Source organism: Mytilus californianus, unplaced genomic scaffold (genome assembly GCF_021869535.1).
Source record: "Mytilus californianus isolate M0D057914Y unplaced genomic scaffold, xbMytCali1.0.p SCAF_4, whole genome shotgun sequence".
Classification (NCBI taxonomy): Eukaryota; Metazoa; Mollusca; class Bivalvia; order Mytilida; family Mytilidae; genus Mytilus; species Mytilus californianus.
In genome coordinates, this window is record NW_026262690.1 from 68,316,349 (window position 1) to 68,333,804 (window position 17,456).

At 30.6% G+C, this 17,456-nt stretch overlaps 1 protein-coding gene across 5 annotated transcripts in view; it reads right to left on the reverse strand.

The window, feature by feature from the left end:
- Positions 1 to 17,456, reverse strand: part of LOC127698640 (guanine nucleotide exchange factor DBS-like) — a 75,025-nt gene that overhangs the window by 33,587 nt on the left and 23,982 nt on the right. For all 5 annotated transcript variants that reach the window (XM_052202206.1, XM_052202207.1, XM_052202204.1 and 2 more), the window contains exons 4-9: positions 16,791 to 16,881; positions 15,500 to 15,613; positions 14,198 to 14,314; positions 9,255 to 9,514; positions 8,011 to 8,125; positions 7,316 to 7,438 (exon numbers count right to left, since the gene is read on the reverse strand). In XM_052202206.1, coding sequence (XP_052058166.1) covers positions 7,316 to 7,438; positions 8,011 to 8,125; positions 9,255 to 9,514; positions 14,198 to 14,314; positions 15,500 to 15,613; positions 16,791 to 16,881 — 820 coding nt within the window. The remainder of the gene's footprint in view (positions 1 to 7,315; positions 7,439 to 8,010; positions 8,126 to 9,254; positions 9,515 to 14,197; positions 14,315 to 15,499; positions 15,614 to 16,790; positions 16,882 to 17,456) is intronic.

The window sequence follows — 17,456 nt, forward strand, 5'->3', positions numbered from 1 at the left end:
AAGCCATTAAAAACCTTTTTATATGACTTATAATGGAAAATATTATCTCAAATTTCTCTTCAGATGTTACTTTAATTCTTCAAGGGACAAATGAAAATATGTTATATAAAAATAAGGAGATGTGGTATGATTGCAAATGAAACAACTATCTATCAAAGTTGAAACCATGTGCATAAAAGCAATTATAGTATATATCTATCTGATTTAAAGGAGTAGAGCTCAAAGTAACCCAAATATGAAATAAACGGCCCTGTAAAGTTGTATTTTTTAAAATGCAATTGCTTGAGTAAATCTTATGTGTATGTATTGCTAAAATATATTATTTTTGCCAGCATAATAAGAATAATTGTTCATCTGCATCATATTCATAAATATATTAGCCGAAAATAGGAAAAGATTCCATTTTAGTTTATTTTTTCTAGAAATGTGTCACCTTTTCAACATATTTTCATGATTTGAACAGATTTCATATGTGATGCCAACTCTCACCCATTGAAATTTTGGTTGAAAAATAAAGAGTATGGTATATAAAGTATATTTCAGCAAAAACATTAGTGGGCAAGGGGTGGCGCCACTATTATTTTTTCAGAAAACTGTCATAAATTTTGAAATTAGGCAAAAAATCAGGTTTTAACGAAATTTGCCTACATTTATGATGTCACAAATACATCGCTAATAACGAAAGTGGTACAAATCTTTTTTTATCTGTACATTTTTAAGGTTTTCATCCAATTTTCATAACATTATCCCAGTTGAAAATTTTCAGAATTTAGGGAAACCAACTCTTTTGTCATTAAACTGACACAACACTCTCATTTTTTGCTTTATAAGTTTTCCTAGAAATAAAGCATCATCACTGATAAATGAATTAATCTAAACAAGAAGCTGAAGCTTGCTACTAACAAACACTTTTATTGTGTTTTGGTTGGTCCTTTACCATAAAGACAAATATTTCAATTCTTATCCAAATAATAGATTCATACAGATTTTTGCAACATATACAATTCACACTTTTTTCTCCTCAAAATTATCCCTATCAAATAACTACAAATATGAAATTTTTTCTGAAAAAAGTGCATTCTTGTTGTCACAGATGTGCTCAAATCAAAGATGTTTATTTTTGTATACAATCAAATGAATGCTACATAGTTTAAAACATAGAACATACCATGTGGTTCCATGAAGAATCTCCATTTATAAAACCTTAATCAAAGAAAAACAGGATATCCTATGATCACACCTATTAACTTCAAATTTTTTTCAACTCTATGTTAGATTTTGTTTGATGAACATTAATTAACTTATAATTTATCACAATTAAAAATTCTCAACTGTCTAAATATAAATGAAGTGACATACAATGAAATGGATGACATGTTTTGACAATCACCTCAAGATTCTCACATAATTAAAGTAAACTTAACATAAAACAAATTGTATTGATAATTAGGAATTTTTTTTTGTCTTGAATTACAACCTTATATTTCATTGGAACCATTATCAGATAAGTTATTTCCTGTCAAAACAATACCTTTCTTGGTTTTTGATGAAATAATCAACATACCTTTAATTGCATTTATAAATGCAAAGATCAGAATACAAAAAAAAAGGGTTTTTCATATTGAAGAAAAGGCAAAATAAGCCCTCCTATTTCAACTTTATATATTTTTTTTATTATTCCAAATAAACATTCAACAGAAGTGTTCTACAGTAATATTTAAGTCCTTAAAGTTTCATTTGATAACAAAATTACCCAAATATTTTACAATTTTTTAAAGGTACAGCTATATGGCAGAACCATTTTGTTTTAAATTTGTACTACTTTCTTCCAAACAGTATGTTCCTGTCTAAGATAAAGAGACTAAACATTTGCAACCTCTTTTTGAATTAGCTTTTATTCAAATCACTTTCGAGATACATTTAACATGTGACTCTTTTAAAAAAAACCTGAATGTTAAAAAAAGAGCATCCATAAAATCTAGCATTAATTTTACATCTCAAGAGTAATCAACAACCTAATCAAATAATTATTTCAAATAATGGGAGATAACTCTTATTTTCATACTTACCAGATATTCATTAGTTTTACATATTTTTGCACTGTCCTTAGAATAAAATAAAATCCTGTCTCCTGTACATATTTCATTGAAGTTTTCCATTATACTGAATTTTCTTTTCATATCTTATATATTCCCACGATGTATGAGTCAAATCAGTTTCGTCACAGGTCTAACGAATTATAAGGTCTAGTTTGTAATTAGATAATGAGATTAAAATATTACTTTAAAAAAGTTTAATCCAATGGCACTTTACTTTCTGACTTTTGTTCTTGAAGGTCTGAATTAATGGAACAACAAAAGAATTCTACAGATCAATTTGATCAACTGCATGTTGTTTGTTTCTAACACCACCCAAACAGTTTGGTTTATTTTGATCACACTCAATACCTGCATAACAAATCCATGTTGTTTGACACTTATATAGACAAGTGTTTGTCAGGGCTTGTAGAAAATTATAGACAAAATTATTGATTAACAATCTATAGCAAGCAACTGACAATCATATCATGTAGAACAGATCAATTCAATTATGACTTTTATAATCAAGTTTATGAAAATTCAGTAACTGGCTTGCTACTGATCAGTCTCTATTCAATGATCAACAGCCGTAATGGCGTAATGGTTGTGTAATGGTCGTTTAACAATCCAGCACAGACAAAAAGCAGAACTGATGAACTGCAATAAATAATTATCCCATAAACTGGATATTATATCCTATCCTCATAGAGCAATCACTAGAGTGTCAGAATTTTATCCCAAGATTCCAATATTTGTTTTCATGAAAAGGATTCCGCTAAAACTTTTCAAAGCGTAAAGTAACTTTGTCATAAAACACAAAATCAATCAATATCTTCTTTCTTTCAATATCAATCCCTGTAAAAATTGATTTAGTCTGAAGCAGGTTTTCTTATTCAAATTCAATGTCAGTCTGAAGCAGCTAGTTTTTAGGTTCAGTCTGCAGGTATTCTTGATTAAATAAATTCAACATTGTTCAGAAAAGAAGAGAAAATGCCAATGTTTATCCTCTAATCTCATTGATGTCTTTAAATCATTCGGAAACAGATCAAAGATCATAATAAGTGCTCTTCTATCTACTCAATTTCCTACCATTTGATGAAGATTCACCTATCCTAAATGTTCAGGTGTAAATCCACTAATGAAAACAATAAAATAACGTTTTATGTCCAATTAGACTAATGATAACTCACTGACCCATTTGAGATAATCTAATTTTGGACAAAAAGTCCTCAGATAAAATTATCTCTGTGATAACAATTAGATATGGGTCAGAGTGGAAAACATCACAATTACTCAGATCTGTCTATATATACAAACTACTAAAATTTTGTTTGTTTTGAAAAAAATAATTCAACAACTCGATTTGCCACTATGTTTCTATCTAGATTTAAAAGTATAACTTTATAGTAGAAAGTTGCTATTGTTCCTATTCAGACATATGACCTTGGCCATACATATTTATTTGTATTGCTGATTCAAGAAAATGGGAAAGTGTTCAAATTTTATGAAAATATTTATTTTTTTTTAGCTTATTTAATTTTTTGCTTTATTTTATTTTAATTTCAGAATTATAATACATTTTTCCTATAAAAAATATGAACACAGTGGTGCTATTCTTTCTTCTCTCTAAAATATCTCGAAGAATTGCATCTATCAAACTTTGCAGTGTCAAATCACACATTTGAATTCAAATGCAATGTCAATCTCGAAATTTCATTTTCAATATACAGCTTGTATTTGTAACTTATTCCAATAGACAATTACTTCATTTTAAAAGCCTCCAAGTATTTGTCAATAAGAATTCATTTATAATTACAAGAGTGCACACGCTGAAATGTCTCGCCTTCTTTACTAATCATTGATATTATGTTGATAGTCCTAAATATAAAGCTTTATTACAACTGTCACATAAACTTAACATTAACCAAGTAACCTTAACATTGACCAATGAACCATGAAAATGAGGTCAAGGTCAGATGAACCATGCTAGGCAGGCATGTACAGCTAACAATTCTTCCATACAACAAATATAGTTGACCTATTGCTTAAAGTTGAAGAAAAACAGACCAAAACACAAAAAACTTAACACTGAGCAATGAACCTTGAAAATGAGGTCAAGGTCAAATAAAACCTGCGTGACTGCCAAATAGATCATAAAATATTTCCATACACCAAATATAGTTGAACTATTGCATATAGTATTAGAAAAAAAGACCAAAACTCAAAAAACTTAACTTTGACCACTGAACCATGAAAATGAGGTCAAGGTCAGATGACACCTGCCCGCTAGACATGTACACCTTACAATCATTCCATACACCAAATATAGTAGACCTATGGCATACAGTATAAGAAAAACAGACCAAAACACAAAAACTTAACTATAACCACTGAACCATGAAAATGAGGTCAAGGTCAGATGACACCTGCCAGTTGGACATGTACACCTTACAATCCTTTCATACACCAAATATACTAGACCTATTGCTTATAGTATCTGAGATATGGACTTGACCACCAAAACTTAACCTTGTTCACTGATCCATGAAATGAGGTCAAGGTCAAGTGAAAACTGTCTGACGGGCATGTTCTGAGGACCTTGCAAGGTACGCACATACCAAATATAGTTGAACTATTGCATATAGTATTAGAAAAAAAGACCAAAACTCAAAAACTTAACTTTGACCACTGAACCTTGAAACTGAGGTCAAGGTCAGATGACACCTGCCCGCTAGACATGTACACCTTACAATCATTCCATACACCAAATATAGTAGACCTATGGCATACAGTATAAGAAAAACAGACCAAAACACAAAAACTTAACTATAACCACTGAACCATGAAAATGAGGTCAAGGTCAGATGACACCTGCCAGTTGGACATGTACACCTTACAGTCCTTCCATACACCGAATATACTAGACCTATTGCTTATAGTATCTGAGATATGGACTTGACCACCAAAACTTAACCTTGTTCACTGATCCATGAAATGAGGTCGAGGTCAAGTGAAAACTGTCTGACGGGCATGAGGACCTTGCAAGGTACGCACATACCAAATATAGTTATCCTATTACTTATAATAAGAGAGAATCTAACATTACAAAAAATCTTAACTTTTTTTTCAAGTAGTCACTGAACCATGAAAATGAGGTCAAGGACATTGGACATGTGACTGACGGAAACTTCGTAACATGAGGCATCCATATGCAAAGTATGAAGCATCCAGACCTTCCACCTTCTAAAATATAAAGCTTTTAAGAAGTTAGCTAACGCTGCCGCCGCCGCCGGATCACTATCCCTATGTCGAGCTTTCTGCGACAAAAGTCGCAGGCTCGACAATAATAAAACACTATATCTATCAAAAGAGGTTATTGATTTCAGTTTTTTATATGTCCATCTAAAGTGTCAAACAAATTGAACGGAATTAAACATTTTACTCCAATCCAATTTATTATATGGATCTTTTGAATATAAATACATTATGAATACCTATTTACATAGAATACAGAGTAAAACTGTTAGTATTAGGTAGTCATAAATTAAAGTGGTCTGATTTTGCAGTCTAGCAAGTTTGGTGGCTTGAGATATGTATATGGTTTTAACGTTACTTTACTCACCCTAGATAAAATTTAAAATGCAAATCCAAATATAGCCTTAAAATTGTTATAATTCAAAATAGTAAATATAAATTGATAGCCGTTCTAAATAAATGATCTTACAATTAATAATCCCCAAGATTACCAATATCATAAAAAAATTATCATTGTATTGAAAATCAATTAAAGCATTAAAATTAGAACTAATAGCAAGTATTTAAAAGAAAAAAGGGATGCATCAGTGAGACATGTATGCAACATCTTAAGAAAAATCTGCCAAAACATATTTTTAGACCTTAATGCAAATATAAGCTGGCCAAGAGTAAACTGTACATATGATGATATAAATGTTCAAGAACCATGTTATGCAATTTATAAACATTATCTAGTAAATTATTATTGTATACCATTATAGATGTCTATAATATGTTAAAAAAAATGTGAAACATATCCCAATTTGAAAAGTTGCTTGAAAAAATATAGGTTATGTTGACCATAGTGTTCTGAAATGATCCATACCAAAGAACATATTGGTTGAAAATTTTATATTCTCAATTTTTAAAACTAATGATCCTAATGCAAGTTTTAACCCAAGTCATTCAAGAATAATATATCAGAGTGATGAAGACGTTATTGTACAGTTATGTACAGTAAATGATATTTGTAGCTTATGTATTTTTATAAGTCTAAAATGTAGGTTAAAGTAATAAAACCTCTATAAAAATATATTGTGCAATTCAATATATTGTATTGTTGAATGCATATGAAATGTCTCTGCAACATGATGGTGTTGTAAGAAGTGTATCGAAACACACAAATTTACAAAGTTTATCAAGAATGATATGTAGGTTAGGGTCAAGTTTGCACATTTATATATTTTGTATGACATAAAATGAAAAAATATCAATGAAATATAGTTTCTACAGCATCACAAATTTGTGAGGATCTTCAACATAGAACCAGGTAAAATGCAAACTAAACACATAGATGGACAAAGGTTCTGATATCTATTTGTCCAAGCTATTATCATGGTTAGACATAAAAAAATATATAGTCCCTTGTAAATTAAAGGATGATCCATGCACATCATTGTGACAGCAACATGACCCAACTGTGACATGCTGACATAAAAATATCTTATGTTGGTTAGTTTACTGCATGATGCGATAAAAATAAACCCACATAAAACTTTTACCTGCAGCTAAAGAAATGGGTAAATATTTTTTCTGTTACTGAACATATTAAATCTGTAAGTCAAATCTAAATGTAGGAACTAAATCTCCATGATCAATTCTATCCTTTACTGTTACTAAAACACCACCAAAAGGTTAAAGGTGAAGGATAAAAGTCAAATCTAAATGTAGGAACTAAATCTCCATGATTAATCCTATCCTTTACTGGTACTAAAACACCACCAAAAGGTTAAAGGTGAAGGATAAAAGTCAAATCTAAATGTAGGAACTAAATCTCCATGATTAATCCTATCCTTTACTGTTACCAAAACACCACCAAGAGGTTAAAGGTGAAGGATAAAAGTCAAAGTTGACAAAAAAGAATACATTTCTGTTTTTTAATTTTTCACAAATTCATAAAAAGCTTCCTGTCCTTCAAGAACATGTGTTTTCAGACAACTTACCTCAGCTTTGGTTTCAAAGTCTTCAAATTCTTTAAACAGAGCTTCAACTTGTGCTACTGATTCTCCAACTTCAGATAATTTCTCCTCTAACCATTTTAATTTTTCTCCTATTGTGTACTGAAACTACAAGGAAAAAGACAATGAAAATTGTTGTTTGCCTATGATGGTGGTATGTTTGTACTTGTTTCTTGAAAATCATATAACACATCATTCTGTTACCACTTTTTAAATTCGTAATATTTAATTGATTATAAAAAGCCAGTAATTTCATATCATAAAGTAGTAATAATTGGTACCTTAAGAGCTAGAAAAGGCTAGATTCTTTAAAATATTCCATCCATATAAAACAAGATAAATTTTCATTATTTTTATATAAGGATATCTTTTTATGAATAGAGAAAGTATTTCCCAAATTTAATCATAAAATTATATCCTGCTTTCAAAAAAAGAAAGGGGAAGTTGAAATGGACACATAACAGGTAAAAAGCCATTTAAAAAAAAATAATTGCATGCTCTGAAAATAAATTTAGACATATAAGGGAGATAATTCAAACTAAACACTAAAGATTACCACAGTAGTTATTTCTGAAAACCTATATTAGCTGCATGTTTTATACAAGTTATAATTACATAAAGTAAATTTCTGTACAAAGCAAATTACACATATTTACATAAGTTGCATTTAATTTACAAACCAGTTTGAATTCGTCTTCAAATTTCCGCAGTTCCAACGTATATTTTAACCTGCTTTCATGCTTTTCCCAGAAGCCCTCAAAATTTGTTTTTGTCTCTGCCAGTTGTACCAAGAGTCTGAAGCAAAAATGGAGTATTTTAAAGAAAATCAAAAGATGTTGGAGAACTTGTCTTATTGTGATGTAGATATGAATTTTTTATTCATATATATATTCAGCAAATTCAAATTAAAATATGAAATAAAAATAATAAAAGAACAAGAACAGAGTTCCAATGTCCCCAGCGTTGCACATATTTTATCTAACCAAGGTACAAGGGCAATAAATAACAAGAACACTTTTTTTTTTGTTCTTTAAAACTTTTTATTAATATCTTAAAGGAAATAAAGGTTTCAGAGCAAATGCAATGTGATTTCCGTTATAATTTATATTTCCAAGGGGCATAACTCGTTAAAAATATTTGATCAGAACTTATTTTCAAAAGTGTCAAAGACATTGCTGATATAAACCTATGATATAAGTTTCATAAAATTCTGGCAAGAATTGAACACACGAGAGCAATAACATTACAATTTAATATATAATCAATATTTTCAATGGGCATATCTCTTAAAAATAATTGATCGGCACTGATTTTTGAACTCTGCAAGAACATTGATGATATAAACCTATCATATAAATTTCATAAAAATCTGGAAAGAATTGTACACATTAGAGCGCTCATAAGGCAATTTTTCATATAATTAATATTTCCAAGGGTCATAACTCTTTTAAAAATTATTGGTCGGCACTGATTTTCAAAATCGTCCAAGACATTGCTAATATAAATCTATGATTTAAGTTTCATAAAATTCTGGCAAGAATTGTACATATGAGAGCACTAACAATGCAATTCTCCATATATATTTATATTTCCAAGGGGCATAACTCTTTTAAAAATAATTAATCAACACTGATTTTCAAACTCGTCCAAGACATTGCTGATATAAACCTATAAGTTTCATAAAAATCTGGCAAGAATTGTACAGGTGAGAGCGCTAACAAGACCTGATGGACGGACGGACGCCCGGTATTTCCATGCCCCCCAAAGTGTTAAGTGGGGTAATAATTACCAAAAACTGACACATGACATTATTTAAAATTTAAAGAATTCCAAAAAATATGCAGTGACATTGATTTTTTGCATTTATCGTTTACTTTGATATCTATTGATAAGATTCCTCAACATTTTTATGAAAATAACTAACCTTTGTAAATTGATAACATGTGTTTGATGTATTAGAGGAGTATGCTCATTATCTCCCTTGATACACTGCAGTAGAGTTTGGCCATGTGTTACAGAGGAATCTAAGTCATCCAACATTTCTCTCCTCCCCAGTTGATGGTCATGGATTAGCTTTTCTACACCTTCCACATTATTTGGGATTTCTGTGTCTGCATATTTCTTAACAAGAACTGTCATAGACGTAGCAATTTTCTCTGTATTGGAGCAGAATTTCTCAACAGCCTGAAAAATTTCAAATCTAAACTTCAAAAGAATCACTTGGATGCTTAAATTGTTATCAGGTGCATTTCTTTTATCCACATTAGACAATGCTAAAGATGATAATAATATTAATGAAACATGAAAGGTAATGTGAACAAAATGAAGTTCTTTTGTTATTACTTTGTAAAATACAGTGGACATCTATCTCAACAGTCACATTATGTCAGAAAAGTAATTTCTTGTATAGAAATTCCCGAATGGGATTATACTGTACACCATTGTAGTATAAAATACAATTTTCAAATGCTTAGGCCACAGCCTAGCTTTCTTCCATTTAAAAAAAAGTTATAGCATATATATCTGTTAAAATAATGTATTATTGAAAAATTGATTTGCACCCTTTAGGAATAGACAAATAAGGATAAAACTGCATACTAAGTACACATAATGCTTTGGGGTTAAGCAGTTTATATTTTTCAAACACTGCATCAATTTGTGCCTTTCATTATCCAAAGATATTTTTTTAAAACAATTTGTGGTCTGATTGTTTTCAACTCTACTTTATATAAAATTCTTTAATATAGTCAAATTTCTTTGCTGTTCTCTTATCTATTTATTTTAATGGCATAAAAAAGTGTCAATACCACATAACGTGAAAAAAAAAGAACACATTGTCCTGGGTAAGTGCAACATCTGAGGAAATATCATGCAAAATCTATTTGGAATACTTTTACTGCCGATTCAAGAGGAATACAATATACTTCCACTTCTGCTTACAATAGTAACAAGAGTGCACACACTGAAATGTCTCGCCTTCTTTACTAACAATTGATATTATATTGATAGTCCTAAATATAAAGCTTTACTACAACTATCACATAAACTTAACATGACATGTACATCATAAAATATTTCCATACACCAAATATAGTTGACCTATTGCATATAGTATTAGAAAAAAGACCAAAACTCAAAAACTTAACTTTGACCACTGAACTATGAAAATGAGGTCAAGGTCAGATGACACCTGCCAGTTGGACATATACACCTTACAATCATTCCATACACCAAATATAGTAGACCTATTGCATACAGTATAAGAAAAACAGACCAAAACACAAAAACTTAACTATAACCACTGAACCATGAAAATGAGGTCAAGGTCAGATGACACCTGCCAGTTGAACATGTACACCTTACAATCCTTCCATACACCAAATATACTAGACCTATTGCTTATAGTTTCAGAGATGTGGACTTGACCACCAAAACTTAACCTTGTTCACTGATCCATGAAATGAGGTCGAAGTCAAGTGAAAACTGTCTGATGGGCATGAGGACCTTGCAAGGTACGCACATACCAAGTATAGTTATCCTATAACTCATAATAAGAGAGAAATTAACTTTTTTTTCAAGTAGTCACTGAACCATGAAAATGAGGTCAAGGACAATGGACATGTGACAGACGGAAACTTCGTAACATAAGGCATCTATATACAAAGTATGAAGCATCCAGGTCTTCCACCTTCTAAAATATAAAGCTTTTAAGAAGTTAGTTAACGCCACCACCGCCAGATCACTATCCCTATGTCGAGCTTTCTGCGACAAAAGTCGCAGGCTCGACAAAAACTAGAAGTAGTCAACTAATTCTGGTGGAGAAATGTAATTTTCCACTTAAAGCAGAAACAGATTATATATATTACAAGAAGACAAAAAGACTACAGCTTATTTTTCATGGTTCTATTTATAAGGGAAGAAAGATACACATCCCCACTGTTGTTCATTTCCCTGTCAATATATGAATCTATACAAATATCCACTTATCCAAACAAAAATTTTGCAAGGTGAAGGTTAGTAAAAATGGTACTATATTTTGGAAAGACATACTAATAAATTATGTTGAATGAACATTAACCAATTTCCTATTTAAGAGCGAAATAATGTTGCATGAACATTAACCCTTTTCCTTTCAAGAGCTTAACTTTTTCTGATACAGCTTTTTATGATGCAAATAATCTAGATTTATGACAACAAAGATCAATATGCATTATGTTTTAGTTACTTGACTTCATTATTTATTCATAGCTTAAAACCACAATCAATACAAAATTAATGGAATAGATTATGTATGTTATGCATGCAAAGAAAACAACACATTAAATTCCAATTTGGCTCATCCACATTGATTTAAACTGAAATATCTTTCAAAACTGATGGACTAGTATCATAATTTTTTTGGAAGATTTATGTAATACCAGTATTGGATTTCATAAAAAAAGGGGATTTTGTAATAAATTTTACACAGTAAAATACTTATTTTAAATCCAGAGTTATCTCCCATACACTGTGTAAAATTTTAATGTCAGATAATGGTCCAAAGTTGTAACTTTGAAATGCAACGATAAAAATATATCTAAAAATATATTAAATATTTACATGTATTGACCTGAATCATTTTCTTTTAGATGGTATGAATGAAATCAAAGAACACTTATATCATGTACCTTATCTGTGACCCTGGTCAGACAAAAGACTTTGCAAATGTCTATGCTTTTTTAGCAAAGATATATCCCTTTATCAGGGTTCACTTAAAAAGTCCATTTAATTTCAATCTGGTATTTTTTCCAGATAACCCTATACCCCTTTTTTGTTTTCTTTAATGGGACTTTCCCATTAGCCTAAAGGATCATGTCATTCATGACATCTATGTTGAGAAACTGAATTATGTTTCACATACAAAGTAAATATGAAGTAACATATGAAATGCCTATAAGCTAATTGGTAAAAGTTACCAACAGATCTCTAACATAGTGTTACTCAAAAGTATGCGATCCTATAAATGGAACATAGAATCCCAGTTACAGGATACCCGTCAAGCACCAACGAATAAAGTCCCTTTATAAATAAAAAGGGATATTGTACAGAGATGAAAATTATGTAAAGATGTTTAAATTTGTAATATATTCATAGGGTATTTATTAAACTTTCAACTTCTGTTAAATTTCATGTGATTCTGAAATGTAAAGTGTGGATGATTGTCTCATTAAATAGTCCAAATATAAAAATTATGAGATGTGGTATGATTGCCAATGAGACAATTATCCCCAAAGCTCAAATGAAGTGGATGTTAGCAATTATAGGCAACAGTACTGCCTTCAACAATGAGAAAAACCCAATCCGTATAGTCGGCTATAAATGGCCCTGACATGAAAAATATGAAACAATCAATTGAGAAAACTAACGGCCTAATTTATAACAAAACAATTTACGAAAAACAAATATGACAGACATGAACAATTGACAACCACTGAACTACAGGCTCCTGACTTGAGACAGGCACATAAAGAATGTGGCGGGGTTAAACATTTTTGTGAGCGCTCAACCCTCCCCCTAAGTTTGTTTTAGATTTCAAACAGGAAGTGAATAAAATGACCCTTTTAATACTCAATACAGTTTTCCTCTCTTAAATCTGGTCATGACCCTTCCAGAATTCTCCAAGAAACAATGAAAGGGCTACTAGTATAAATAAAATGATCCGCTGGGCGCAGCTTGATACGACCGCAGAGGTCGAACCCTGAATAGTTGGGGCAAGTATGGACACAACATTCAAGCTTGATACAGCACTGAATTTGGATTGTGATTAAATATTTGACACAGCATAGGTTTCTGATACAGAATGAATGTGGTCTAAGAACTTAAAATTTTTTAATTTACCTATTCAAACCATATCATTATTATTTGCTTTTATATATAAATCAGAAATAACCAATTTAAAATGGAAATATTAAAGAAAAAAAAAGAAAAAAAAAAATCCCCCCTCAAATTTTTTGAACCCCCTTATGATTCATCACCCCCAAACTCAATCCCAGCCTTCCTTTTGTGGTATGGTACCTTGCAGTACAAAATTTCAGAGAGATCCGTACACTTGAACACAAGTTATTGTTTGGAAACTAGAAAAATGCTTGTTTTTGGCCCTTTTTTGGCCCCAAATTCCTAAAAGTTTAGGGCAATTACCACCAAACTCAAACCCAGCTTTCCCTTTGTGATATGGAACCTTGTAGTACAATTTCATAAAGATCCATACACTTACACACAAGTTATTGTCCTGAAACTAGAAAAATGCTTGGTTTTTTGCCTCTTTTTTGCCCCTAATTCCTAAAATTTTGAGGCTATTACCCCCAAAATCAATCCCAGCCTTCCCTTTGAGGTATGGTACCTTGCAGTACAATTTCAGAGAGATCTGTACACTTGAACACAAGTTATTGTCTGGAAAATAGAAAAATGCTTGTTTTTTGGCCCCTTTTTTGGCCCCTAATTCCTAAAATTTGAGGCAATTACCCCCAAAATCAATTCCAGCCTTCCCTTTGTGGTATGGTACCTTGCAGTACAATTTCAGAGAGATCCATACACTTGAACACAAGTTATTGTCTGGAAACTAGAAAAATGCTTATTTTTGGCCCCTTTTTGGCCCCTTATTCCTAAACATTTTGGGCAATTACCCCCAAACTCAATTCCAGCTTTTCCTTTGTAATATGGAACCTTGTAGTACAATTTGAGCAAAATTTTTTTGCGGTCGTATAAAAAGTAATTGAAATTTGGCAGTCAAATATAGGGAATAAAAAATCTCCCCTGCAATTATGATAAAATTGAAATAAAGTAAAGGGGGAAATAATTGGTGCTGTTCCATATATTAATTTAACCTACAGATCTATGTTGTGTCCATTCATTTGGATCATAAACCAAATCTCCACCCACTTCTTTGGTCAACTGTTGAGCGTCTATATGTTCATATAACTCATTTGGTTCATGTAAAAGAACAACCTGAAAAGAAGAAAAAAAGAATGAAATAACAAAACTATATTTAGTAAGAGGTTTATTCTTTTCTTCTTGTTAATGGTTTTGGACCTTTACCTCGTATTTAAAGTCATAGAAACATCTTATTATGTTCAGACATACTAAATACTCATTTAGGACTACACTTGAAACATAATACACTGCAATCAGATTTGTTATATGTTAAAAAATACAAATTGATTTATGAAAAGAAAGATATTTAAAAAATATTCTGAAGATTTATAGCCAAAAATTGCTTCTTTGTGATTTATGAAAGTTTGTTTACAAGACCCATCAAATGAGATTTTGAGGAAGTTAAGCACTATTTTCAAAGTGTGGAATTCTCCAGAGGTAGCAATCCACTATTAGGCAATAAACCTGGAATGACATTTTTTGTAGAAAATGAATTACATGTATGATTCAGGATATATACCATATCAACCTCGTTAAATTTAAGGTTAAACAGCTACTGTGAATTTATTTATTTTCGTGGATATCAATTTTCATGGATGAAGGAAAACTTACAATTTTTGTGGAAACTTGAATTCGTGGTTTTACCTATGTCTGCATACAAGCCTATGAAACATTTGCAATTCGTTTGACATTTAAATTTATGGGTCTCCACTCTCCAGTATCCATGAAACCTACGAAAATCGGTATCCCACAAATAATAATGAATCCACAGTAAACTGTTTTGAAAATAAGAAAATTTGGTTGTACAATCTATTTAAACAAATTTACTACTTAAAATGCCTAGTCATTATTATTCCAGCAATTTGTGTATTATGAAAGGGTTTTTGGTATAGTAAGATATGGAAGGGACTTACTTGACATTTAAAAGTGCGAAGACCTTAAACCTATACATATTTGAACCCTGTTACGTGGATATATGTTTAATGCCCTGAAATTGATTCAAAAGAAGTAAGATTATTTTACTTTTTAATAATTTTGGGATATGCCAGAGCCTGCAACCAGAAGAAGCAGTTTCATAGCTATAAATTCTATATCCGAACCAATATATACAGTTTGATTATTTTTTTCTCTCTCTATGAAAGTAAGAATGAAATTTATATTAACTTGAGAACAAAAATTTGAGAAATCGTTTTTTTTATGCAAATTCTTTTGTCAAGTATCTTTAACATTTGTTAAGGATGTGACATAACAAATACTTACCTTATATTCTAATTCTTCTTTGATAAACTTTGTTTTCATATCAGAAAATGCTCTTTGGAAAAACCCTTTTGGTTGCAGCAGAAACACAACTTGAACATGTTTGGGAAAATATTGCTGTTAATGAGAAAATACAAAATGTGTAAAGAAAATATTCCAACTTCATCTCAAAGTAGCTTTTATATCATTTTATTGGAAATATCATATTCAATATTAAATGCATCTTATATAATAAGACGTTAATATATATTCTGAGTATATTTCAAAATAATGATTGTACCACTAGTCCATCCAAAACAACGTCATTCCAAAAATACATTGAATAGAAATAGTCAGAAAAGAGTATCAGAAATAGTGTGTCTTGTATAATGCACTAACTGGACAGTAAGCTACATAATTGAAGTGTGATTCGAATAGACAATAAAATAACATCCAAGATCTAAATGAGCAGGCAAACCTTAACTTTTTTAATACTGTTATTCATTTAAAACAGCCATGGTTTTCCTACTTTGTTGCAACACTGAAACAGCAATTGATTGACTATGCCATAAAAAGTGCAATGTATATTTGCTGTTATGTTTGATGGTAACCTTTCATTTTTTTCGTGTAAAATACAATTATTCTTTCAAATTACTTTTGGTTTTTGGTTTCTTTCAATCTTCTGAGCTCTTCATTCCCAATGAAGTAGTATTCCTCAATATTGTGTGATTACCCTTTTATGGTTTTAAAACATCAAATATTTCAGATGAAACAAAATAACGATATACACTGATGTTTTTCATCATTAATCATCAGAGATGTGTTAGTTCTGACACTTAATCACATTATAATATAACCAGACACTTTGCTCAATTCTTTCAAACTAGTTTACATCAATAGCAAAAGAATCTCTCATTCCCCAATGCTTTTCTATTGTTTACTTGCAAAAAGTGATATTGGTTTTTAGATTCCAGGCCTCCTTAGAGCCTACTTGATGTTCAGGGCCAAATATGTGTGAATATATTTTTTAATAAGCAATATATTCATGTTTAAAGTATTGCTTACATGAAAGACCAATACAAATATCTGTATTTCATTTTGAACCAGTATGTTTGATTTTACAAAATAATCTCTCGAAAAAAAATCACCACTATATTATAAAAGCTGTTGTAAGTACATTGATAGTAATTTTTTTTAACAATATGCTTACTAAATTACTACAGTTACTAGTATTTTAACTTATTATATGAAATTCTTGTATTTGTGAACTGGAACTTGTGATTTCAACAGATACCAGAACTTCATAAAAGCTTACATTTATTTTGAGAAGTAAATTTTTCACATCACCCCAGCTTTCATTTCTTCTGTCTATAACTATAACAAATCCAAGTTCTGTTTCATGTAACCTGCAATATTACAAATTAACAATTAACTTACCAAGCATGTGTATTATACAAACAAAGATAAAGGGGCTCTTTTTCATATACAATTGTAGAATCATGGGCTCAATGTGTTTCTCATCAGATAGTTCTTTTGAGATAATTCTGTAACCAATTTCATACAAAACAAGCATTCTGAGAGTATTGCATGACCCCCTACCGGTTAAAAAATCATTGTATTGGAAAAAAATGCTAACTTGATCTAGAACTTGTCATGGTGTAAACTATATAACAAATATCAAGTCAATATCTTCAAGCATGACGAAAAAAAGTGTTGAAAACTGATTATATAAGTAAATTTTCTAAGTCCAAGGACCATAACTCTGCACAAAATCATTACATCGGAACAAAATTGGAACTTGATCTGTAACTTGTCACGATAAAACTATATTCCAATTATCAAATCAATATCTTCAAGCATGACGAAAAAAAGTGCAGAAAACTAATTATTTGAGTGAATTTTCTAAGTCAAAGGACCATAACTCTGCACAAGATCATCAGACCAGAACAAAATTCGAACTTGATCTGTAACTTGTCATGAT